The 27666-nt window shown below is 33.6% G+C and overlaps 1 protein-coding gene across 1 annotated transcript in view; it reads right to left on the reverse strand.

The window, feature by feature from the left end:
- The window catches only part of LOC118202776 (hexokinase-2-like), a 91165-nt gene extending 71252 nt beyond the window's left edge, over window positions 1–19913 (reverse strand). Inside the window, exon 1 of the mRNA XM_085808274.1 lies at window positions 19756–19913. Coding sequence (XP_085664400.1) covers window positions 19756–19779 — 24 coding nt within the window. The 5' untranslated portion in view covers window positions 19780–19913. The remainder of the gene's footprint in view (window positions 1–19755) is intronic.
- Between the last annotated feature and the right edge of the window lie 7753 nt (window positions 19914–27666).

Genomic DNA, 27666 nt, shown 5'->3' on the forward strand with positions numbered 1-27666 from the left:
TAGGAAGTAGAAAAGAACAGCTCTTAACATGCTTTAGAAAAACAAATATAAGACTTTTTCATTTCCTTTATTCGTATTTACAGATAGATTGTATTATTTTCTTATATATGATCTTGTTTTTACTCTTTCTTGCTTGTTTATACTCTCGTTCTTATAAAATACCACATAAGTTAATGTTACAGAGTATATATATATATATATATATATATATATATATTTGTAATGGTGTTGTTAGCAGGCTGAGTAAATTATCAGGAGATCTGGTGCCGGTGAGGGTAAAGTTATCTTCCTTACCAAGGATTGATAGCTTCTAAATTCCTGTTATTCTTCACATCTGCCACTTGATGATGGAAAATAATCCGCCACCGACTTGCATTGATATCCTCCATCGTCCCCTCCTCAATAGTCTTTTAGGTAATACATCGGGGGTACACTCAGACCCTCCTGGCCACAAAGTGGCCTCATGGTAAAAAAAAAAAAAAAAGAGTGACCCCCCCCCCCAAAAAAAAAAAGTCTTTGAGGTGTGAGTGGAGAACGTAAGGCATAGAGGCATTCCTTTCATGCATCTTTTCTTGGTGCCTCTCACGTGTGCACGAGAGTGAGCATGGCCGCGGCAACTGTACTTACAAAATAAATTAGCTACGGGCATCTCTGGTTCGAGGAGTTTCCGCGCGTGTACCAAAAGTTGTCAGGGATTTCAGAGTATTTTTTCTAGAGTTTCTGAATGTGGGGTAAGGTAATTTAGTTCTAGTGTTGTTGGTGACATACGAAATGAAATCCGCTGCGTAAATCGGGGAATTGATTCAATTTGTTACGCTTAGAAGATATCCCTCTCTTTTAAGTTTGCGATGTTCGAGTTCCAAAAGTTTTCAAGTTTAAGAGAAGCGCGCCAGGCTTATTCTCGACATGCAAATAAGTAGAATTTTTATGTTACTGTAGGCATGTATAATTTGTAAATATAACTGTAAATAGAACTATATTAAATATTCGAGAAATCTTTATTTTGTCGTAACTGACTATTCATTCTACGTCAAAGCATGTTACAGTCAGATGTCTAAAGAACAGTAAATAATGATAAGAAAAGTTTTAGAGTTTTGCTCATAACACTTTTGATGCAGCACACCAAGTCGGTGTACTAAAAAACTGTGTCTGACTACGTGTGAAGAGATAGTAAATTTTTAAAGAATTCATCTCTTTCGGATACTTCTGTTTCTCCTTTTACTTAATTTTACCTCTCAGATTTCTTTCTCAAGACGTTATTTTGAGTTAAGCGTAAGATATAGTAATTTGCTCCTAAAGGAAGATGACTTCATTGTTTGTCTGCCCGAATTGAATGAGTTTTTCTATTTGAAATCAATCAAGTGTTTGGTTATCAACAACTATTAATATTCAGGTTTTCTTCAGTTAGTAGATAAAAAATCCCATTAGAAAGAGCACTTTAAAACTCTGTTTAGGATTTATTTTTCTTTTACTCGCGCAGTACACAAGATTAAAAGTAAATAAATAAACTTGCGTTATCTGAATATTTGCAGGTAGCTATAACTTATGACAAAGTTTTTCAATTCTATATAATAAATTTCTATATAACTACTTTTTTAAAACCGTATAAATTTTCAAGAATATTAGTGAATAATAATCACGTTATTTTAGTATTATAAACTAGCATGTACTTCAGTAATTTTAAGAAAGTGAGGTAAACTGAAAATGTCTTGGAGGTTTGATATTAATCAACTGGAGAAGGAAATTTTAGTTACATTATGTTAGATTATTTATTAGGGCTCGAGGTAAATATTCAGATGTTCTAAAAAATTCGCAGCTTATGGTGAATAAACTATAGTGAACTACGACATAGCAAATATATTTTCAAAAATATACAAAATTAATTTAATGTAAGCTTTATTAAATTATATTATTAAAACATTAAACTACTATCAATTAATTGTTCCTATAAACTATATTACCACGTGCTTAAGTGAGTGATCACAACTGTTACGATATTTTAAATTTTAGTAGATATTTTACACTAAATGAACAAACAAATCAAACAAAGATTCAAAGCAATCAATGTTTGAATTCATACTTCGAAACAAGAATAATCGAACTGAAAATTTAAACAATTTTCTTGCTGATAAACAAAATGTTAATTACAGGAAAAAAGTGCACTTTGTGATATGATGCCAGATAGTCGAAAATGTCTGCAAAATAACTTCGAATAAAACAGATATAAATAAATAAAAAAAAATCGCTTATCAGGTAATTACATTGTTGGCCAAAAAAAAAAAATCTAATAACCATAAAGGAAGAAAACCTGAAATTTGCACCGAAAACTGCAACATACTGGGATACCTTAATGAACAGTATTTCACAGCATGCGTACATTACATGCCAGAATAATGAATGACACCAAGAAGCAGTGTAAAAAGACAGAGTGAAATGCCGATTATACATTCGAAAATAGCGTTTACTTTTTTACATGCTCCTTCTCTTTTTTGTATGTGTGTGTACTGGAAGTCGTGTTTTGCTTATTGTAAAGTAAAAAGGAACTTGAAGGACGTCTCAGAACTCAAAAGAACCGTATCCTGCTGGGACATACCGTTCAGATGCTGCCAGAGCCGGTGCAACCGCACCGGGCAGTGTGGCTGCACCGGGCGGCAAAATGTTTAGAATTTGTGAAGAAATTGAGCCGCTGAGTTTGCACCGAGTGGCAAAAAACCTAGAGTTGGTCCTGAATGCTTTTATGTTGGTGTAGATTCTATGACTGCTATGAGACTTTTTTAGCGACCTGCAGAACCTCAACAGACCCTACTCACCAATGCTCGATACGACAAACATCTTATCTGCATCGGTATTAGCTATAGAATAACCAAATTACATGCTTTATGTCAGAAAGTTGAACGTATTGCACAATATCAAGTACACGCTTGTACGCCGCGAAGAATTCTAACTCAGCAGGCTGTGTGCAAGGCGACCATTTGCTTTGGCTTATTTTAATGCTACAGTACAGGAATTAGCTAATACAATGGTGCGTTCAACAATGCACATGGACGCGTCAGTAGAGAGACATAGTCTGTGAGTGAAATCAAGAAGACGTATGAACATTACAATGAATTACTACATTAGTATTCCTCATATCCGCCTAGCACCTAAAATGGTATGCCATTGGGCACACTCCTCGCTCATTTTTAGTCCGTGTATTTAGTATTTTAATCAGATACCAACCACATTACTGAGGTTTTAATTCTCTACTTTGGGCGTATTTTCACGGTCTTCGTCGCCCAGCCTTTCAACAACTTAAGCCTGTCAACTGCCCTCGCTGTCTTATATTTCTTTATACCAAGGTATTCCAATACTTTTTTGGCTGACGCGTTCTCCAGCACTGACTGGATTTTTCCAGAATTGACTCCAGATTTCGCACTGACTGAATCTGGTTAATGGTTATAAAGATACAAGCACGACAGCAACCACCAGCTAGTATTGTAGAGTCATTAGGTTAATTGGAAGCAGAAAAGATGAAAAATATGCAACCGCCTTCGCCGGGAATCGAACCACGGAACTCTGGAATACCGGCCCAGCGTGCAGAACCACTACACTACGAAGGCACGCTAGGGAAGTGGGAGAAATACCTTATAGTATGACACATGAAGTCGGATTAGAATTGAAGCAGCATAGGCAGCAGTACTGTACCGGCAATGCCAAGCATTAAACCGCTGCTACTGCCGCCAGAAGCGGATTCTTGAGATTCTGATTTCTGGATGTTCTATACTTTTAAATTACAAGGTCAGTCATTTCATTCTTCCATTATATCCCTTTGTAAAACAAAACGTGTTTGAGCAGTTAAGACCGCTGAAAACTGGTAGTTCGACCTGGATTCAAACCATGATGAACGGGCTGAGTACATGGCTCTCGAAGTTTTCCCCATTTAACGCAAGTATGAGTCAGTTTCCCTTAGAAAGTTCTCCATGAAGGCAGCCCTCTCCTTACGCAGATAGCTCTTGTGTGATTTGCCATATGCAAGTAACCTGTCCTAATCTAACTTTGTAAGACAGATATGCTACTCTAACTGGCGAAGATTTAATATATAGCTTGTTTTATTGAACATAATGCTTCTTTAAAAATTAGCAATTTTTTACATTTAAATAATTAAGATTAATTTTATAGATATATCGGGACGAGTCATACTGTTGTGTTAACTGGTCTCCAAAACTGATGGGTAAGGGGATAAGATTAAATATGCACTTTACAAGTTTGGGTATAGCTGAAAAGGCTTAAGTCTGGATGTATGAGATTTTTTGCAATGGATGGTGACAGCATTTGAAATTTTGCTTAAGGATTACAGAGACTGAAATAATCTTTTCGAACGGCAACGTCGAGCTCTCATAAAAGCATCTCGAAGCTTCCTGAAGGAACAGCTCTAGGCCAGAAACAAAATATTATGGTCACGACATGAGCGGAAGGTCAGTATTTCCAAGTTAAATATACTTTCGAGTGTGCTCAATTTTTGCATCGAGGAAAAGTCCTGAAATGTTAGTGTAAAATAAGTTGCAAATATGAAATCTTGCAAAAATGGACATCTAGACATATAAGTCTTGAGAAATGAAAAGGGGGGAAAATAGAAGGAAAAAGAGAGAGAGAAAGGAACGCAATAATTTACTTCGGTTAAAAATTCTTTTCCTCCCTTTTACTTGAAATTTTGCTTGAGTATTACAGAGAATAAAATAATTTTTCTTATTGGCAGCGCCCAGCTCCCATAAAAGCATCCCGAAACTTTTCGAAGAAACGGCTGAAGGCCAGAAACGAAATATTATTATGGTCAAATTCACGACATGAGGTGGAAGGTGAGTATTTCCATGTTACATATACTTTCGAGTGTGTTCCAATTTTTGCACAGAGGAAAGTCCTGAAATGTTTGCGTAAAATAAGTTGCATATGTGAAATCTTGCAAAAATGGACATCTAGGAGTATAAAAATATGTCTTAAGACATGAAGAGGAAAAAAAAATAAATGCAATAATTTACTTCGTTTAAAAATAATGTTCATGTATTTTATTCATAATCGTATCATAATAGAAATTTAAATTGTTTTGTTTTAATTTTCTATCATTCATCATCCAGATAATTCGAGAAATGTTCCGATTATCTGATGCCAAGTCCTACAACAAAAAGTATCTTTCAGAGATGAAAAAGGCCATGCAGAAGCCTGGGAACGGAAGACGATAACACCTTTATTTATCACTCTTAAAGCACATGCACCGCGCAGGCGCCATGTTGTCGCCGCGCCTGCCTTTGGTATTACTGCTACTACTACTACTACTACTACAGACGCAGACTGCAAATACGAGGTTGGGGAAAAGAACGAATTAGAGATGAGGAAGCAAATAAAAACTTTTTTTTCACCGTCGCACAGATGAATTGTATTAAAGGAATGAAAAGACCTTGCGAAAGCTTCGACACGATTACGCTCGCTCATCAACTCTTGCGTTAGAAAATAGTTACTTTTTTTACCCGTCAGCTGCGATAAATCATAATCGCATACGGCATCAACATCACTATCTAATGGAATGATCAAAATATATTCTGTATAAATAATTACATATTTATTATTTGACTCTCTGGGTAAACAAAAGCTACTAAACTTATTCCAAAACTTGCAGTATTAGTTTAAATAACTGTGTTTGTGAAAAGTTGTTCACCTTGAATCTATGTCATTCCCAGCTTTTATTTATTTATTTATTTATTTTTTAATTTTGCTTTTTAAAAAAAACCTGACTTTATTATCCTCTTTAAATGGCGGCTCTGCTTCGCGGTTATTCTGTTTAGAATTTATAAGTTTCGCTGTTAAACGTTGGTGCATTTTAAATTAATGCATGAATTCAGTATATCGTGAAATAAAATGAGGAAGTAAGCGAGATAAAATAAAAAAAGGCTTCTTAAAAAAGAAACTGATTTATTAGTCTACACTGCTTTATCTATCTTATTTACACACGTTTTCCCCCTTTCCCTACTAATTTTACGGCTTGAAAGCCCGGGGGATGGGAATATGCGGTTTATACTATTTCTGAAGAGACGGCGTAAATGATAAACATAACACATTAAAAAGCGCATACAAAAACACATTAATATGTATTTCAAAGGACTTATCACTTCCAATAATATTCTTTTTATTTATAGAAAATACTTTTCTATTTGTGCAATATTTTACATTGTTACCATAAATCAGAAGCTTCTAAATAATATGCTGAAAAAAAAAATAGGAGGCAATTACGCGAAGGGGAGAAATATGCGAGTAAATACAGTATTTAAAAGCACTGTAAAAAGGGAAATAGAACTTTTTTAATACTAGTAATAGGAATAAGAATGAGTGAAAAACCGTAGCAACAATGCGAAAACTGTTGCTATTGAACAGCTGATTTTTATTCTACGAAAAGCTGTATACGGGATTCTGCATTTTAGAGAGACTAAAGTCAGATTAATTTGCTACAAAAAATTAATGCATAAAATATTTTTGTCGTAAATTTTCTATTCGAAAATGTTCCGGTTATAAAAATACTTTTTCTCGTTCAGAACTTGCGATCCGCTATTTTTGCGTTGAATTAAAACAATCCTATATGTTTTACATGTGCAATACGCAATGGATGACTTACCAAATTTGAGTCTAAAGATGAATATATTGAAAACGTTCACTTAATTATACCCGTAGACTGAATACATACAATATCCCTAAGAATTTCATACTCAAAAATCCGTTGCAACTGGTATCAGAAGAACCTTTTTGTAGATAGTATACACTTTATTACACAGCAAATTAGTTTACCTTCTAAGTTATGATTTAAAGAAAGGAAAGTTTTGTAAACCTTGCTTTATCCTAAGGCATGGCTTGATCAATTATCCCTTTAATCATTCGTACAGTTGCGAAATGCAGAAATGTGTAGCTGTCCAGTATATTATTATTTATATGCTCATGAATGTTTTCTATTTTTGTGTTCTGCACTTCACTGTGGCTGAAGAAAATAAAATAATTTCTTTGCCAAGCACATTTCAGTTGAGGAGGAACGTTGGTTTTCATAATGATTGAGATATTTTTTATATACGGGTTTCCCTTGCTTTGCAAAAGTGGTTCGGTTTAGTGAAATATTTCGTAAGTTGAAATAGTAAAAAGTGTTTACGCAACAGCTGTGTATTTATACGGAAAGTGTTTTTTAGCATTTTTAGGACTCCAAACAACCTTGGTGTGGATGCATGGTGTGGTCACAACACAATATTATCCACAAAACACATAAAAGCTAAATAGCACTACAACGAATACAGAACCTGCATAAAAACAAAATAACATACGCGCACCGTAACTTCACCTACCACAATTACGAAGATAGTAAGCACATTGGAAGACTCAAGAGATAACGTCACAGCAAATAATGGCTTAAACCGTAAAACTGGACATTCAGTAGCAAGAGGTACAGAAAACTACGGTATAAGATAGTAAAAATGAAGATTATCTATTGACAGGTCATCGTCATTTTTATCTATCGCAGCGATTCTCAACCGGTGGTACGCGTACCACTGCTGGTACCCAAGAGAAAAATAGGCGGTACGCAGAGAAACAATGTATTTTTAACTATTAAATTCGAAAATTAAATACCTTAACATTCTATTTAAGTTTATTCTCTAACACTCTAAATTTACACGATGTGAGCTTTGTTCAAGGTCAATAGCAGCTCATAGACTGCAAAATAATCCGTTTTTATTTTCACAAATATTCTTTTAATCATACAATTAACAAAATTTGTCACAAATGATGTTTTTAAAAGGAGTAATAGAAATGGATTTTGTATTTAATGGGAAATAAAAATAAGTGCTCTAAAAAGATCATCAATTCTTTTAGAGTTGATCATTTATTAGCATGTCTACGCTTTATGTCGCCATTTTCGGGCTCATATTGCTCTATTTTCAATTATATTCATTTTATTACCTTCATTTGCTGTCTCCATCAGCAGGTACTTTCTCTTCTTGTTGCTTTGTATTCCGCAGTTTCCTGGACGGTTTGTTTTTGAAGAACTCCTAATAATTTAATTGTATGACTAAAAGAATATTTGTGAAAAAATTAAAACAACTAGATTTTAAAAATGGAAAAATGGCTAGGATTTACTAAGAAAAGTGATGGCTGACAAGTCGGTAGATCTAGGATAGTAATGGCGAACCTATGGCACGCGTGCCACAGTCGGCACGCAGAGCCTCATCACCCGGCACGCGACAAAAGTATTTCTTCCTTAATTAATAATCACAATCAAATGATACTATGTAATTTAAATAAGTGTTTTAGTCTGTTCTTGAGATTTACTTACTTATCGCATAATGCCACTGGCATAGGGCCGAAGGCTAGATATAACATTTTCATATATCGTCATAGATATCATAGACATATTTATTGACCCACTTTATGACGTTTCAGTTGTTTGGGCCAATTACATTGCTTGCTACATACCAAAGAATACGGCAAAGCAGCTAATGTTTGCTAAACGGATTCAAATTTATTGCAGACTGACGGCGAGTTTTAATACTTTCATTTTTAAATAGATTTCAGTTTTCAGATCTAAGCATTTTGAGGTAACTTATGAATAATTCTAATTTAATATCTTAAACGGAATATACAAATATAATGTAAAAACATGCAATTTGATAAAGCTTATAAGGTATTTCTCCCACCTTCCTAGCATGCCTTCGTGGTGTAGTGGTTCTGCACGCTGGGCCGGTATTCCAGAGGTCCGTGGTTCGATTCCCTGCGAAGGCATTGCTAATTTTTCATCTCTCCCGCCTCAAAATAACCTAATGTCTCTACAGTGGCGCCCGAACTAAAAGGATGTTGGATGATGCTTCTCCTCACCCAGGATTTGGCGACTGGGTCCCATAAAAACCCCAGTCGCCCTTTAAAAGGGGGGAGTATATAAGGTATTTCTCCTACCTTCCTAGCATGCCTTCGTGGTGTAGTGATTCTGCATGCTGGATCGGTATTCCAGAAGACCGTGGTTCGATTCCCGGCGAAGGCGTTTCATATTTTTCATCTTTTCTGTTTCAGAAAATACCTAATGTAGAAAAATACGTAATGTACAAGCTTAGTAGAGAAACCAAGCTTATTCACATGCGCTCAGCCAAAATAAGCCGAAAAGCAGCATATGAAATTTAAAGTTAGAGATTTAGCAAAGAGATGTCCGGGTTAACTGTTACTGCTGTCCCCTGTTTATATTTGAATCTGCAGCCATAAACTGTTGATTCGTGAAAATCCAATTCCTTACTATTGGCTAATAATGTTACCTTTTTAATATATGATCGATTTATATGTGATGCTTCATTTTTACATTTTGTGCTTTTCTATACTCCAGGTCTTGAACCCTCACAAATGACTCCAGCAAAAAAGGCAAAATTAAATGTTGATAGTGGAAGATCATTTTAAAAGACCTGGACGGAATCATTTGGAATCATTGGAATCATTTGGAACACAACAGGAAAGCATTACGCATGCTGTGCGGGGAAAGTATTACGTGTCAGACTGCATTTTAACACTACCACAAGACTGTTGCCGAATTTGATGAAGCTGAACGGAAAGTGTTTATTGAAGAGAAATTGAGGAATTGTAATTAGCAGAAAGTTGGTTTTTGCAATTATCTTTCTAAAACAAACCAACTAACAACGGCCAGCTTTTAAATTTCACTATGCCTGGCAAAACATGGTAAACCGCTCTCCGATGATGATTTAATCAAAGAGCTTGTGGGTACGCTCCCCCCTTCCAAAAAAAAAAAAAAAAACTTTTGGACACGCAGCCCCAAAAAGGTTCTCCACCACTGATATTGAATATTCTTAGCACTACTAGTACTAAGAATATTGAAAAAAACTGTTTATAGAAAATATAATGAAAGTTATTTTATCATTTGGCTTTACTTGGAATGGAGAAGAAATGGAACCTCAACCCCAATGTGTTGTTTGCAATGACCTGTTATCCAATCAAAGTATGAAACCATCGTTTCTTTAAAGACATCTTGAATCTAAGCATGACAGTTTAAAGGCTAAATCTGAAGAATATTTTAAGAGGAAATTATCGAAGTTGGCAAATAGTAAACAACTAATGAAAGGTTTTGTTACTTCCAAGTGAAAAAGCTTTGGAAACTAACTACCTAGTATGCCTAAGATTGCCGAGACTAGGCAGGCTCACACTATTGAAGAAAACATTATATTACCAGCATCTAAAGATATCATTTTAACATTACTCAACAAAAAAGGCGGTTAATAAAATCATTAATAGTCCGTTATCAAATGATATAGTAAAATTATCAAATGATATAGTATGAATAATATAGTATTTTCGTTATCAAATGATATATCCTGAATTCATGAAATGGTAAATTCCATAAAAGATACTTAAAAAAATAAAACACAGTGAGTATTTCGCATTGCAATTTAATGAAAGTGCTGATATAATGAACTTTGTTCAATTATTAGTTTCGAAGAAGATAAATGAATTGCTGAAGAGTATTTATTTTGTGAACCTCTTCATGATAGAACAACTACAAATGAAATTTTCAAAGTAATTGACAATTTTATGTCTGAGAATGATATTCCTTGGAATAAGTGCATTGCTGTAACAGGAAAACATTCCGGTGTTATTTCTGAAATAAAGAAATTCGCGCCTGAAACTAAATGTACTCACTGCTCCATTCATCATGAATCTTCAGTAGCCAAAGCAATCCCCGAAATCCTGAAAATCGTTTTCAGTCAAGATGTGAAAATTATTAATTTTTTTTTTAACTGAGCTTTAAATTCAAGAATATCTAACATTTTTTGTCAAGAGATGGGCAGTGCACACGAAACGCTTTTGTGTCATTCCGAAGTAAGGTGGTTATCCAAAGGGCAGAGTTTTAAATCGTCTATTTGAACTTCAGTCAGAAATTCAAATTTTTCTCTGTGATTCAAAATTTGAATTACAAAATCGTTTATTTAGTGAATTATGGTTGGTGCGTTTAGCATATTTAGCTGATTTTGGAAAATTTAATTAATTAAATTTAGGATTACAAAGGCAAAATGTTAATTTCTTTACCATTAGAGATAAAAGCAATGATATAAAAACTCGAGCTAATAATAAAAGAATTGGATAATATTTTATGCTTTATACCACTTTTAGAAAGTTTTCTAACCAAAAATAATTTAAACACAAAAGAAGAATTAGCAACCGAGATTAAAAATTATTGTTTTTCATAGATAAATAATTTCAACATGTATTTTCCCGAGGATTACGAAGAAGAAAATTGGATTAGAAATCGATTTTGTTCAAGTGTACCTGAAACTATTTCTCGTGAAGAAAAAGAACAACTGACAGAAATTTTCTGTGATAGAACTCTAGCTGAGAATTTCAAAAAAAAAACACACTTAATAACTTTTGGCTGGATAGAAACAAAAAAATTTTTGTCAGGCAGTTCAAATAAAGCTCGTAAATTTTGATTGCCTTTCTGCAAGGATTTTCTTCCATGTTATATTTGAAAAATTTGTACAGAGCAAAATTAAAAGTGGGTCCCAATTTACGGTTAAAACTAAGTGAAATAAGACCAGACATGAAAAAAAAATCTCTCTTTGTAAAGACATTAGGTTATTTCGAAGCAGGACAGATGAAAAATGAGCAACGCCTTCGCCGGGAATCGAACCACGGACCGCTGGAATTCGCGCCCAGAGTGTAGACCACCACTCTACGAAGGCATGCTAAGAAGGCGGGAGAAATACCTTATATACTCCCCCTTTTAAATGGAGACTGGGGATTTAGGGGACCCAATCGCCAATCATCATCCACCACCCTTTTAGTTCGGGCGCCACTGTAGAGACATTAGATATTTTTGGAAGCAGGCAAGATGAAAAATGAGCAACATCTTCTCTTGGAATAGAACTACGGACCTCTGGAATACGCGCCCAGCGTGCAGACCACTACACCACAAAGGCACGTTAAGAAGGCGGTAGAAATACCTTATATCTTAAATAGACCCAAATTTCACACTAAATGTTAGAATTAAAGTATTATAACTTAAATTTTGATAATGAAAATGGTAACCAATTTTAAATCTAATATTTTTATGTGTGCATATTTAATACAAATATCCAATAGGTTGTACAAAGGCCAAAAAAACATTTAATATTTCTATTGAGAAACTGAAACATAATCATTGTAAAATGTAGTGGTGGCACTAAAGTTTTTCAATTTTTGTTTAGATGGTACGCGTTAAAGAAGATGTTGAGAACCGCTGATCTATCGGGTTCCTCGTCTACAGAACTTCTGTCTGAGAAAACGATTGCCGAAAGTCGATTATTTTCGTCAACCTTGCTGATGTTATATAATAAGTATAATATTTACAAGAATATTTTGGAAATACTCAAAATTGTGAGTCAAAAAAACTGAAGATTTACTATAAGATTTTTCTACAGTTGACATAGTAGTAGACAATCTCACTTTTATACTTTGCAATAATTTACCAGTAACATTAGTTTCATTTTAATCATAATACCATTTAATGGAGCAACATAAAAACTGAAAATTTCTGAAGGGTAGCAATTTCAGTCAGTGCCTGGACATTCAGTGCCTCACATTATCCTCTGACTCTTTGTCAGCAGTTTTTGTCAAAGAATCATAAAACTCGTCAGTTATTAACTCAAAGAAAAAAAAATTCTCAATTCTATGATTCCAGCCGGGGGGTGTCAGTTCAGGGCCTTGGGAGTTAAGGGCCTTGGGAGTTAAACATAAACTTTCTGAACTGTTTAAAGTACGAAACCTCTTCATTTCAGCATCACTTAAAACTAAGTTCAGAGAATAAGAAAAGCAAGGCATAAAGAAAACCTCTCCCAATCTTTAACTCCTGAATATTTTCCTTTCGTGATTAAGCCATTGCTTCAACCTTGCACAGATATGTTTAACATAGCATTCGTATCTGACAAATTTTAGGAATGCATTCTGTTAAAAATAGAGCCTGCAGTACTTTCTACAGGAATAAAATCAACTAACTGCTTATGGGCATTAACATTATGCCGATCTATATTGGTAGCTTTAAACAGATAGTGTTAATTATTCAGTACTGGCCTAGGGAATACACTCTAATGGAATATTTAGCATTTTGCACCACTGAAGTTATTTTTCTTTTATCAGTGCAACTTTTTAACGTTTTCCTCAAGAGAATATTGAGATTAAAGTAAATACCTTAGTTCTCAGCGAGTATAGACATAACTTCGTCAAGTTTCGAAATTAATTCAACAAGGTTCAAAACCCTGTCTTATAGTGAACTTACATTTCTCCTAAAGCATAAATTTCGTACAGCAAAAACCTAAACAATGTCATTTAGGCATTTTATTGTGCTTTTTCTCTGCATTTAACAAATTTATTGCGCTGAGTCAGTGGTCTTTTCTAAAGTCTACAAGGCAACTCATTTCACTTCAGGACTTCCAGATGACTTTAAGGTTTTTTTTTTTTTTTTTTTTTTTTTTTATTCAATAAGATGCACATATATATTGAATGAGTCCAAGCATTATACCCGTCAGCAATGAGTGAAACTTTATTGCTATGTAATAAATTACAGTATGAAAAAATACATCATCTTTTTCTCTTGAATGTGTTTAACCATGATCGATTATTACATTCTCCATTACTTAGTTCTGCAGTGTCCTCATTTCATGAAAATTTCTGTTTACAGCATCGCGGAAATTACTGGTCTCAACAACGGACCTTTTGCTATCATTTGTAGTATTTCCACATAACCTATAGAAAGATATCACCTCTCTGGACAACTGTTCATTTCAGTTTCCTTACATTATTTTTCTGACGAGAAAAATTAGTTTCGTTTTCGTTCACATTGTGATTCATATTAACAATGCTACATTAGCAGTCTTAAGAATGTTTTATTTCAATTTTTTCAGTTATTTTCTCTTATCACTCTATTAGCTTTTTTATTTTTAATATACAAACTCAGTGCCTTGTTTTATTTCTGAATATTCAGGGTAAATTTCATAATATTCATTTGCGATAGTCTTGCCCTTCATAGCAATGTTTTTTGCTTCATTTTGAAATACTAAAATTATTCTGACGGCCAAATGCTAATAACTACATCCATAAAGGAAGTATTAATAACAGCTACATAGTTGTAGTTACGTAAATTACGAAAAAGCACAACCATCAAATTACTGTCAGTAATGCATAACGAATTGCCGGGAATTTTCAGTCATAATTAACAAGCAACGGAAATACTAGGTAAGAGACCCAATTATAAGTATTGTCACATCACACAGACTTTCAAATTGAATCAGTCATTTTATTATGTTTTTAAGAAACTCTTAATCTTATAATTCTATAATACTGCTGCACATTTATAAGTAATTTTTGCTAAATATTTATGCATTTTAATCTCAAGTACAGCTCAACTAAATAAGGCTAATAACAAGACTGGGAATAAATGCAAGACCAGATGTTCTGCTATTGCCAAGCCGTCTGATACTGACAATGACAGTACATTGCTAAATACAACATAATAATTTTTGCATTATTTTAAAAGATTAATATTCTAATCCTAAATTTAATTAATATCATATGTTATATTGGAATAAAATTTAATTCTGTTTTATAGCCCCCTAAATCTTGTCGCACCATGCACGTTAAGTGCAGCTGGCTTGCTGCGATTGTATCAGTCAAAACTGTTTCATACGGATTGCATCGAAATTACTGATAATTAAATGAAAACTTAGGAATGAATTTCGGAACAGATTCAAATTCAAGTAGGTACAAAGTTTATTGTTTTTTTACGGCACACATTTCTTTCTGACGACAAAAGAAGTGCAATAGCTATCATCAAAATTACTAACCAAGAAATATTTCGAAAATGTGCTTTGCTGGGGACTTGAGCATGCGGTACGAAACGGCTTAAATTTTCATCAACTAAACATTCCAAATGCTTATGTTTCATGCCTACGTCATACCAATAATACGGAGCAGGAAACAGAAGTAGACGCATAAAATCACTCAATCGGTGAAGTAAACAACCAGTTACATTCATTCATCATAAAATAAAGGAAGTGGAAATCGTCCTTCAGATGGCGACAACTTCTGAGTTAACTAACTATGTGCACAGCAGATCTAGAAGTTATCAGCAAATCTCTTATCGTCCTTATTAAAAGCTTGATATGTTGAAGGACATCGAGTTGAAGAGGATTTATAGTGCAGCTTACTTGCACAAAATGCGCTCCACTTCGGAACTATCTTTTATCAAGTTCATCATATCGACATAAGTCAAGGTTAAAATGGCACGTAAATCTGGTAGCCCTTCATAAAGATTATGCTTACAAATTTGCCTACTATCTCCTAATCATTACGCAAGCAAAGATTACCTAGATAATTTCAGCTCAAAATAGTTGCAACAAAACACTTCTAGAGATAAATTTTTATAAGAGTTATTCTAGCATTTGAAATTTAAGAGATAAAATGCACAAATCACTTGAAATATTATCATTGTAAAATTAAGCACAAAGCTTTCGATTTTTGTAACATTATTAGGTGACTTTTCAGTTATAATTAAAGAAATAACACAATTCATTCACACAATACGATTGGTATATTAGTAAGTAAGGTTGTTAGATGTTAAATTCTTTGATTTAGTGTTTTGTTGCAAATATGTTTCGCTCTTTAAGAACTTTAGTTAAAATGAATAAAGTAAGACCTTTGCTCCTAACAAACATTGAGACTTGTAGATCCTTCAGTTGCCAGTCATCTGCAGGATGAAGAAGAGATATTAAATATTTGATATTGCGAAATCGAGAAATTTGAAATTTATTTCAACTATCATAATTTAGACTTACAACTTAGTTTGCCACATTGTGTTGCCACATGATTAATTTTAACGCCTTTGGAAAGAATTCACCAACTTTTATCTCAATATTCTAAAATCGCTATGTGGTAGGGAATTAATGAAACTCAATGAGCTTGATTTTTGATGATGCTGTTTTTTAACAATTAATTAATGAATTACAATTAGTACAGAAAGAATGTTTAGGAATTGAAAGCTCTTAAATAATTCCTGCATTATATATATAAATTCTCTTATCGCAAAGAATACGCGATGATCCACAGCTCATTTCCATCCCGCTAAATTAAACCCTTGTGCGCGAGGTATCAAGCTCGTGTGAGAGAAAAAGTAAACTTCTCTTTGTCTATCAAGGCACATATGCGAGGAATAGTACACTTCTTTTTGTGTACAAAGCCCATGTGTGAGAGATATCTCCATCTATGCTAGTTAATTAGTAGAAGCAACAGATTCATCTATACCAAACCTTCACTTTTAACAATAAAGCTTTAACATTACATATTAATAATATTACAATATTCGTTGAATGATATCTATAAATTAATCCAGATTTTGACCTGAAGGCCTTTATGCTTTAGCAATGGGACACAATAACCAGAATGGAAGGAATTAAATAAATATATAAGTAATCGCATTCCAGAAGCAACTTACTGGTCTTCCTGAACTAAACCAAAACTTTAAACTCTGATATAAATAAATCACACGCGTTTTCAGACATGTGCATAATATTTAAAACAATAATTTCTCTCCTTTTCTTCCCCCATCCTTTACTCTGAGGAAGGAGAAAAAATCCAGCAGATATTTTTTTTTGACGTCCGATGTCCGTTTAATTACAGCGGCTAACAAAAGCAAATGGAGTAACATTAAACTGTTCTGTTTAAGATCTAAGCAGAATATCATTAGCTTCTTTGCCCTCTATATTCAGAGAACAGGAAGAACTTTATTCATGACCTAAACCCGGATTTTTGAAGCGCTTTCGTCGTTTTTCAGGATCTTGTTTAATATTTTTGCTACACTCAATCGAATGCAATGATATTTAAAAAAATCACAATATCTTTAAAATTTTTTTAAAATTTCTTTCATCTTTCTCGCCATCGAATCTTCAGTTAGTATCTGAAGTCAAACAAATGAATAATAAAAACCGGTGGGTACGCTTGTAAACATGCCACGATAATGAAATAATTTCTAGGATACTATGTTGTCTTTTTCGTCAGCGCAAAGATGCACCTTATTCTATCTAAATTTAGAATCTCTTGTAAGACCTAGACAAATCTACCAGCTCATAATAAGCAAAAGAAAATTATACGTGGTTTTCAACGAAATCATTTCTTACATTTAAAATATAGGGTATACTTAGCACAGAAGCATCTTAAAATCATTTAGTGCCTGGCACCACAAGAATTAATGATTTAAGTACAATTTTAATTGAATTTAAACCTTATGAAAAAAAAATTGGATTGGGTGTGCAATACTGCATTTCGCGTTACTACAATGTAATCCAGAATCCTGTGATTTTAATTAAAATTCTGTCATAACTAAGAATGGCTAGACCACAAAGAAAATTGAGATTTCTGATAATTTCATTTGATACTGATTTTTGTTCAATGATTTGGGATCATAATTATCTTACCTTGCTTCAAGGACTTATTGCGAATAGTAATGTGATGTTTATTGCAGTGAGCGCTAATAATATGGAAGCCTGAGAATCTTAAATGATGCTGGAAATGTTATTTTCAATAATAGGAGTTGTTCCAATAATAAGGGTTAGGGAAGCCGACTGCTATACCAAAGTGCCCGGGTTCGAATCCCGGAGAAAGCATGGTTGTAATTGTCCGTTCCTTCATAGGAGACAAAGGTGGCTCATCTATTAGGTGCCACCATAATAAAGTGACCACCATTTCTGGCCTTAGTAGTGGTCAAGCCCAATTCGGTTGAAGGCCTGCCATTGGGAGGGGGGATAACAGTGGTTGGAGGATTTCTTTGTTATAGATTACTTAAATCACTTTTTGGATTATAACAATTTTTTCTAGAAAAAAATTAATCCGTAAATAATAAAACAAATATTAATTGAAAAAAAATCGCACTTTTAAAAGGTTTCAAATGTCTTCGTTTCCCTTCCTATAGTTCCCACAACCCGAATATTTTCCATTTAAACTATTTTATATACTGACTGCATTAATAACTTAAGCTGTTTTGTTAATATATCTTTTCTAGTTTGTCACGACTTCGTCTCACATACAAAAACAAGAGGTACAATCTGATACCACTGATGAATTTCTGAGCTAATCTTCAAATAAAATGATTGGGTAAATAACAATAATAATTTCTGGGAAATTATCCCGAAAGGATTGGATTGGATTTTTACGAAAAACTGACTGGTATTCATCATACGCATACAGAAAGACTACAAAAACTTACACGAAGTTGGCCCCATTCACCGGGATTTGAATACTAGTCGAGCTACCAGAATTCTGCGGCCGGTGACTCCGCCGCAGACGACGTTATTCCGCGTGACTTCATTCTAAATAGTTGAGAAAACTACATTTAAGATTGTTTGAATAATATATCAGGCTTTCTAGATGCGTTTATCGAGAATATATTTTGATTTCATTATTTCTTTAAACAAGGTCTAATTAAATAGCTTAGAACTGCTCACTCTGTGTGAAAGCACAAGGTGACACAACCTATATTTTGTTCTTTCTGTTAAAATAACAGATGCGACATCCAGAAGGCATAAGGATTTATTTATAGCCATTGAAGTTTAATCAGCTGCGAACAATGGCTGCTCGAGATCAATATCGTTATACGAAAACTGCTCGGCCTGTTTGCGCATTAAGTATAGTTTGCTTATGATCATCAGTCTATGTTTTAAGGAACTTAGTAGTGTGAAGGCTTCAGGAACACATTCACTTGAAATTCATGACACCTTAGTTTAAAGATAAGTGCAAAAATCTGCTTTCTCTTGGCAAGATCGAATATGATTTGCGCAGAAAATATTGTTCGATTTTCATCCGAATGTTTTCACTGACTGAAATTTTTCTTTTGCATATTAACAAAAAACAGTTTGAAATTAATGCTCATTACTTCTTTTAGATAACATCTCTCACTCGAGTTAAAAAAATTTTGAAGTAAACCTTTATGAAATTTTCATGATTTTTAAATTTAGTTGTTAAAACTTATACTAAAGACATTCGAACCTTAAATTTCATATTATGGAAACCGTTCTTGACTTATTTCTATTAGAGAAGTTTTCATGTGCACACAAACTATTGATTGTTAAGAAATGTGCAATATCATTTAATACTAATTTGTCACATTGCATGGTCTTGTTTATTTTCTGCGATTATTAATAACTGTTGTCTCAGAAGGAGAGAATCCAGTAAAAAAAATTACATTGAAAAATAGGTTCTGAATTACTAACAATTATATTTTAAGCAGAACTTAAACCTGGCACCTGTTGCTGCGCTGACTTCACTGACAGGTAGAGCAAAGATTATTTTGAAACGGCCGTATAGTTAAAATAAAAAATAATTTTTTTTAAAACAACAACTTATGAGGCTGTAAAAATGAATTACAGCTTGAAATAAGTTCCAAAATGTTTACATATTTGTATTTAAATCATTATACATTCTTGTCATTAAATAATTAATTTATCAGAAACGCATAAAAGAGTAAACGAAATTTTACAACCAAGTTAAATTTAGAACTATGATCACAGTAAATGCTTTTAATTTTAATATAAAAAACACAATTTTTAAAAAAATATTAATTCAGGTTTGCTTAATAATTGCAAAAGATAAAATATTCTTCAAATATTTTTATTCATGAGCAGTAAAATATTTCTTACTGAGTTAAACTATATATAAATGCATGAAAAAAAGTTATCATACCTTTCTTCTGTTTCCGACAACCATGACGATTTATTAATATTTCACTTTTACAGCTTCATTAATTACGTGGCTACACTAAGCTGCTGCTGTGTTCTCTAGTGAACGAACGTCGAAAGGCCGACTCCTATAAGCTCCATTTGACGTCATCGAAAATTGAAGCTGATTGGATGAAATGAGCATTCTCGACTTGGATAAGATAAGGAAGTAGACTTTTTCTTTCCAAGGAAAACCAGAGTAGCTGCCGTTGTCTCAGTAACAAAAGTCAAGAAACCTTTAAGTGGCTTAATAATAAATGTAGTATCATGCTCGTGATATAAGCTGTTGGAAAAAAAAAAAAAAGTGTGAAAGTGATTTCCTGAGTTTTGTAGGAGGTATGACGAAAAGTTACGTAAAATAATGTGTTTCAATTGATGATATTTATTAGCTTGATTTAAACTATATTGTTAGGCCCAAGATCAATTCACAAATAACAACACAAACCTGTAAGCTTAAAGTTTTGAAGTGCAATTCAAAAACGGCATTAAAAGTTGCATGTCATATACAGGGCCCTCGGTGTTAGGAGGTGCCACTCGGTGAGATACCTGCAGGTTCTATCTTCTGTTGCCCTGTGCCTCCCTAAATTCTAAAAATTTTGCCTCCTGAAATCTCTGCTGCCCAGCTCCTCTTCATATTTCTAAAAGAACTGCCATCCCTAAATTTTGCTGCACGGTGCTTTTCTAAACACTAAAAATTTTGGCCGTTCCTAAATTCTTCTCTGTGGCTATATAAGTTGCACCGGTTCCGACACCGACCCTGATCATGGACTAACTTTTTAACAAATATCATTTTTTTAATCACATGCTAGTAATGTTTGCGTGCTGTAATAAAAAACCACAATTAAAATTAATTATTAAGAAAAACCGATGAGAGTATATAAACGATGGAATAAGAAGTTATTAAGCATTTTGTGATAAAACAGAAATTTTTAAACCCTTTATTAGTTTTTAGAATCTTCTCTAACAGAAACTTCGCAGCACTTGTTCTCTATAAAGTGGTTGTTAACCAGTGGTCCGCTCGATAAAACCGCTGAATATTGGTAATTCAACCCGTATTCTAATTCTGGCAAATGAGCTGGTTATGTGGGCCTTTTTGTGGTTTTCACTATGTGTAATAGGAATATGAGCCGATTTTCCTTAAAAAGCATTCCATAAAGGCATCCCATCCCATAAGCAAGCAACTCTAATGCACCTTTCCTAATTATGCAAAACGTCCAATCCATTATTTGAACAAATATCTACCTCTGCATGTTGATCATTCTCTATATCTCAGGTGCAAAATAAAATGTGAAAATCTAAAATCACCCATCTTGAATATCAAATGTAGTGATCTTGTTGAATGGATGGATTTGCTAAGCCCTTCAATTATTATGCGAGCTTTTTGGTCAACACTGTGGCTATACTAAGTTCCCGTGTTTTATATTTGAGTAGGTAGGAACGCAACTCCCAGTTTTATTTATTTTTTTATCATTATTTTTTAAGTACTGCGCTATCATATACGCTTAAGTATTTTTGCTTCATTATTCTGTATCATGAGATCGTATTCTTGTGAATGAACTGCAGTATTATAATTTATGTGTTGCAAATGTATCACGGTATTAAGAAATATGGTCCTACATTCCCCACTTTGAATTTTTGTAACAGTGTACTATGTAAGAATCGTAGCAGGGTTGAAATATTGCATATAGGTATGCATGAAAGGAATGTAGGAATGTAAGTACTTGTGAAGGCGTTTTTATAAGTAAATATGCATCATCGTCATGATTTTGTTGCATGTCTAACACTTTACCTGGTATACTCGTAACAATTTTTGATGGTCTCAAATGTAAGCTCTTATTAGCTGTGTTTTAGTTGAATGTACTTAATCTTGTGTCTTCATGCAAGTTTGCTATAATAGGTAAGTTAAAGAAAGGGTAGGCTTGAATGTTTAGCAGGCAGTGCAAATGGAATTGTTGCATATGCACTATAAAGACAATTAAAGCGAAAAAGACAGTGTAAGGTAGAAAATTCAACTGAATTAAAGAATCTAATGGCATTACTGCAATAATGTATGTACACTACGCAATAAAAAGGGGGGGAACCAAACTACCAAGTTTTGTAAAAATCGCACGAGTAGTTTTTAAAACATTAGCTTTCAAAATTTGAGCTCCTTGATGTTAATTGAATTTGATATATATTTATTAATATCTCTTTTTCTTATTAAACTTACTTGATTCCTTCTTTCACAGTTCGAAATTTAGGCTTAATCCAAATATAGTTCGCACATTTTTTATGATTTATTTTTTAAATTTGTATTTTTAAATATTTTTATAAATTTTTCAAAAAACTTTTTGTATTATATCCTATAAAATTTTTAACATCCTCTTAAAGTGTATGTATTTCTAGGCACACCTGCAAAAAAATTAGAGTTTTTTTATTTAAATTTTCTAATATATGCATGAAATTACATAGTGGCGCGTTTTGAAATGTGGCATCTTGTTTTTTTTTTTTTTTTTTTTTTTTTTTTTGTGCGATAAGCATTTTAGTTAAAATTATTTGAAAATATGAACGATGACTTTTTCCCGCTCGTCTGCAATGCAAAAAAGGAAAGGAAAATAGTTTGCTTTTAATTATTACTTGGCTCAAACTGAAAAATATGCACCAAGATAAATTTTTGAATTTCTCCGTAAATTTCGCACCAAGTTTACAAATTTTAATATTTAGACATAATTTGAGTCGTAGAATTGAAATATGGAATAAAATTGGCATGTCATTTCAGAAAAAGTCCGATTTTGTGTCAAAATACATATGTTAGAATAATGCTTTATATATATATATATATATCGAATATATATATCCTAAGTCGCGCTTTCGAGACATGAAAAACGCAAGTTGAACTTCGTCAATCAGCCTAGTAGAACGGGAGATATAGAACTGTCCCGTCTTTTTTTTTTTTTGCGCAGTGCAAGTTTGTATTATTGATTTACTTTTATTACATTAATGTGAGTACATTATGGTATCCTTGTCGTATGTACGTTTCATGGTCTATATGTATTTTACATGAAAATACCTACAATCGCATAGTTGTATTATTAACCGTATCACTGATTTACAGTACACTATGAATTTATCAACATTGTACTCTGCTATAAACTGATAACTATTAGTTGGTCCCAAATGTGTGTACTTGTATATCTAAGTTGATTGTTCCTGAAGTATTTTCCATAACGCGTATATTTGGAAATCTGCTCCACTGCGTTCACTTATGAATTGGCACCTTTTGTCAATGTTGACATATTGTTACGAAATGTCCAGGCGCGGTAAGATAGCTTCTCCGTAAAGCACGTTTAGGGTTGGCAGAAAATGGGGAAGGCAAGGCTGCCACATTTGGAGAGAAATTGCCCATTTGGCGACAAATCGGCGATACGCCATAGACGGATGGAGAACTTTCTGGAAGGAATTCTTGCTGGTGTAGCCCAGAATGTTCTCGAACACAAGGCTATATAAATCGTGCTGGGACGAGGAGAGTCAGTCAGTGTCGAGTCCACCGAGTTGTAGTCTAGTGCCTAGTTGGTCGTCGACTGCATCGAGAGAATCTCTTAGTGCATTGTCGAGTTTCATCTAAGAGTGTGCTGAGCTCCGAGAACGACCGAACTGAGGCGGGAGCTGTACTCTCGCGTATCGTCAATTGCATCGCGAGTTGTAGCGTGGAGAGTGTCAAGAGTACGTAGAGTTCCTAGAACGACCTAGCAGAATCGGGGGGTGTACTCTGCTGCTTCGCCGTGAAGCTGTCTCCACCGTTATAGCCTCATAACCTAAAGACTGTGTCGCTGATTGTTCCAGCGTGTTTACAGTAGATCTTCGACGACTGTAAACGTGTTATTGGAGCTGTCTTGAATAATACTGGCTAATAAATTGTGTTTCGATACTTCATCGAGTGTCGTCGTTATTCGGGTCGTTATTCGTTGTCTTTACTTCAGGTTTAATAAATATCATTTTGGTAAAGGCTTGCATGATTTTCCGTTATAAAAGATGCAATGCATATTTTATTCCATTTGCAACTTTGCTGCATATTTTTCAGATTTCTTTCTTTCTCCCTTTGTTTATTTATTTAGTTCTTCCTAGGAATGGAATATGGTTGAACTACTTCAACCAGTAGATCAAAGTATTTTCTTCTCTTGCCCAAAGGGCGTTAGCCCAGAAGGGCCATTAATTTCGTTTTAGCATTTTGCGTCAATTTACTTTTTGCGTTGATTCACTTTTCAAACTGTTGCCACAAAGAAATTTATAATGAAGAATCTACATAAATGTGTGTGTGTTTCTCGCACTGAAATAAAATAACGGTACCTAGAGCCATCAAATATTGAATAGCGTAATCCTCTAGTGAATGGGCATCTGGAAATCCTACTTTGGAATTTTTTTTATTATCGATTTCATATTTCGTAACACTTTAACACGAATTTTTGATTAATAAATTCAATGATTTCAAAGCAAAGAATTGCAACACTGAACGGAAAAAAAAAAGAAAAAGGGGAAAAAAAAAACACATTTTTATCTCCAGCGTGCGAGACTGTGTATCGGAAATTTTAAAGATATGCTCATTTAAAAATTATTTTGCGATATTGCTGTTGAACTGAATTTTATGGTTTAAGTGCGAAGAACATGATATTTAATAAATAAAGGTAACGCACAAAACGTTAAAAAAACGCTCCTTTGGGCGTAATTTAATATAGGAAAAAGGTTTCAGATTTTTTTTTTTAAATACTTTCATTTACTTTGTAACGGCTACTAATTTCTTTTTCCTGAAACAATTTTCAGAAATTATTATGACAGCACTGTTTATTTCCTAAATAAACATACGTTCTAAAACTTTGTTTATATGTAATAACTAAACCCTTATGCGATGAAATTTTTATATGAGCATTAATTATAGTTACGTTACATTAATGTTAGCGAAGCTACGTTAATATTTGAAAAATTAACACTTGCATACATGACATTTTTATATGCATGTACTAATATTTCAAAACTGTAGTCTCTCTAATGAATTTTTGAATTAATTTATAATTAAGAAAATTCTAATCGTATCTTTCTATCTTGGAGTAAGCTCATGGAAAATTGGTTTCTAAAACAGAACATTGAACGTATGTATTGATGATTTTTCAAAATTATAACTTTGGCGACAAAGCTTTTATTACTTTCTGACTAGAAAATTTTAAACAGAACAATATCAATAAAGTGTTAATATCACTTTTAATTTCCCATAAAAATTTTGAAACAAAAATATGGCGGTAAAATGTAATAATTTTATTTATATTTTAATGGAGAAATTTTACGTTTCTAATGAAGAAATTATATTAGAACCTCAACGGAAGGAAAGAGTAATGGTAGGAACGAAAGAACGAAGAAATGCCGAAGAATAGAATGAAAGCATTGTTTTAAAAAGCAAGCTATTCGTACCTTAATAATTATAATTTCACTCTCAGTTTATAAATTTTCGAAATGTGTACAAGTATTTTGATGATGTCAATGAATGAAAGAAAATAAAGCTTGAAGTTAATAATCGACGATGATACAGTGAAGTCTTAGAAACACTTCCGTTCCCACTTAAAAGGGACTAGAAAGTTTCAAATCATGTAGTGCCTGAATGCATATTTAAAATATTGGATACAAAATCATTTACAGAAATAAAATGCTCAGATTACAACTTAAGTTCGAGTGAATTTACGTGTACTGAAGTAATTTATGTATTATAATGTATTCTTGAAAAGGGCTAATGCAAAAATATTAGTTCTTTCCCATTTCCTGGGTGGTTATGTCTTTGTTATTAATACTTTTAAATTACTGTTTCTTTTTTTCTTTACATAATACTGTAGTTGAAATTTTCTCTGGACTAAAGATATTGCCATTGATTAAAAGGAAAAGCAGCCACAACACTAAGCATAAAAAATACTTTTCTCGAAACATAGCTAAATTTAAATTTGAAGAAATTGAGCATGAAACTCTACTTGCAACTTTTACAACCAAGAAACAAGTAACATTTGAAAGAATATAAAATGCAATGTGTTACCTGAAAAAGAAATATCGGTTGCCATTAATTTATGCGATAATGTTAACCAATACATTCCAAAAGTTCTTTTTTATTTCAAGTAATCTGAAATCTCTTCTTTCTAAGTGTGCGTTATTAATAGCATGGCAGGCATCAAAACGGTATTCAACTTTGGTCCACATTCGAGCAAGAACATCAGAATCAGTATTTTTATACGAACTTGTATGATGAAGTCCAAGTTAAGGTTCAAACCATATGCGGAGAGTCAAGAAGTAGGTTCATTTCGTTCAATCTACTTTCTCGGAAAATGAATTTTTAACTCATTCTACGCAATTAGTTGATGCTTCACCAGGATGAAGGGTGATAGAATTCGTACGTATCTTCAAATGGAGAAAATGAATCTGCATTGTTACGTTCAGATACAAGCCGCCGTTGTCAGGTATGTTAGAGTCAGATTGATAACGCTTTCCAACATAATGTGCGAACAACTTTTTGAAGATTTTTTCAGCATCACCTAGGCTTACATTATAAGGCATTTCTCCCGCTTTCCTGGCGTGCCTTCGTGGTGTAGTGGTTCTGCATTCCAGGGGTCCGTGGTTCGATTCCTGGCGAAGGCGGTTGCTAATTTTTCATCTCTCCGGCTTCCAAAATTATCTTAATGTCTCTACAGTGGCGCCCGAACTAAAAGGGTTGTGGATGATGGCTCTCCACACCCAGGATTTGGCGAATGGGTCCCCTAAAAACCTCAGTCGCCCTTTAAAAGGGGGAGTAATATAAAATATCTCTCTCGATTTCCTAGCGTGCCTTCGTCGTGTCGTGGTTTCGCACGCTGGACCGGTATTCCAGAGGTCCGTGGTTCGATTCCCGGCGAAGGGGGTTGCTAATTTTTCATCTTTCCTTCTTCCAAAAAATACCTAATATCTCTACAACATTTTCATAGCACTGTCTTGGTATAAATATGCAGGTTCATTTATGAATGTAATTCCTATGCAGCATGGCTCCGAAAATATACGTACATGATTGAGGAAAAACACATAATACATTTATATACCAAACTTACACCCACCGTTATGCAAGTTACTTTTGGAATTGCGCTGTCTGGGAAGGTTTCGACTGAATAACTTTAGTAAAGGTGCGGTCATGTTTATGCAAATAGGGTCTTGCGAATATGATTAATGTTTTAATCAGGAGGTGAAATAAATTTGGGGTATTTTTAAGACTATGGATTTATCCAATGGTGCTGTCTGTACTTTTATTAAAAACGCTCAGTTTGAACAATGGTGTCTGAACCTTAATACAAGTGCTCTATTTCTGTATAATTTTGATGGCGTTTTTATGCCTCTCTAGTGCGGAAGTTGGAATTGCGTTTACGAGACAGATGTACTTTTGGGCATTTTCATTTTCGTACTTTTTATGAATATACAGGATGACTGAGCATTTTAAAAACCACTTTCAAATGCAGGGCCCCTGAGCTTTATTTAATTTTTTAATAAATTAAATTTGCGGTACATACGACTCAAAAAGTACTTTGAGGCTGAGTTATATCACTCAATTATTAGACCTTATATTTAAAACTTTTCTGAAGTCAACGTTTTAACGAAAAAATTATAAAATTATTAAAACAACATGCATTTTTAAAGAAAACGTAAGCATATGCAGAAAAGGCCAAAAGAAATGCAAATGTTTCAAAGATAACATTGGTCAAAATTGCAGAAAGGTGTTTTTTTAAGTTTTCGGTAAGACTACAAAATTCATTTTATTGAAAACAAGTGAGGCCTCATGTCATACAGTTTAGCCCTATAAACCTAAATCAGTTTTAGACGAATTTATTCATCATAAGATTACCTA

Source organism: Stegodyphus dumicola, chromosome X1 (assembly GCF_044657685.1).
Source record: "Stegodyphus dumicola isolate Sdum_Otavi_A_Nest chromosome X1, ASM4465768v1".
NCBI lineage: Eukaryota > Metazoa > Arthropoda > Arachnida > Araneae > Eresidae > Stegodyphus > Stegodyphus dumicola.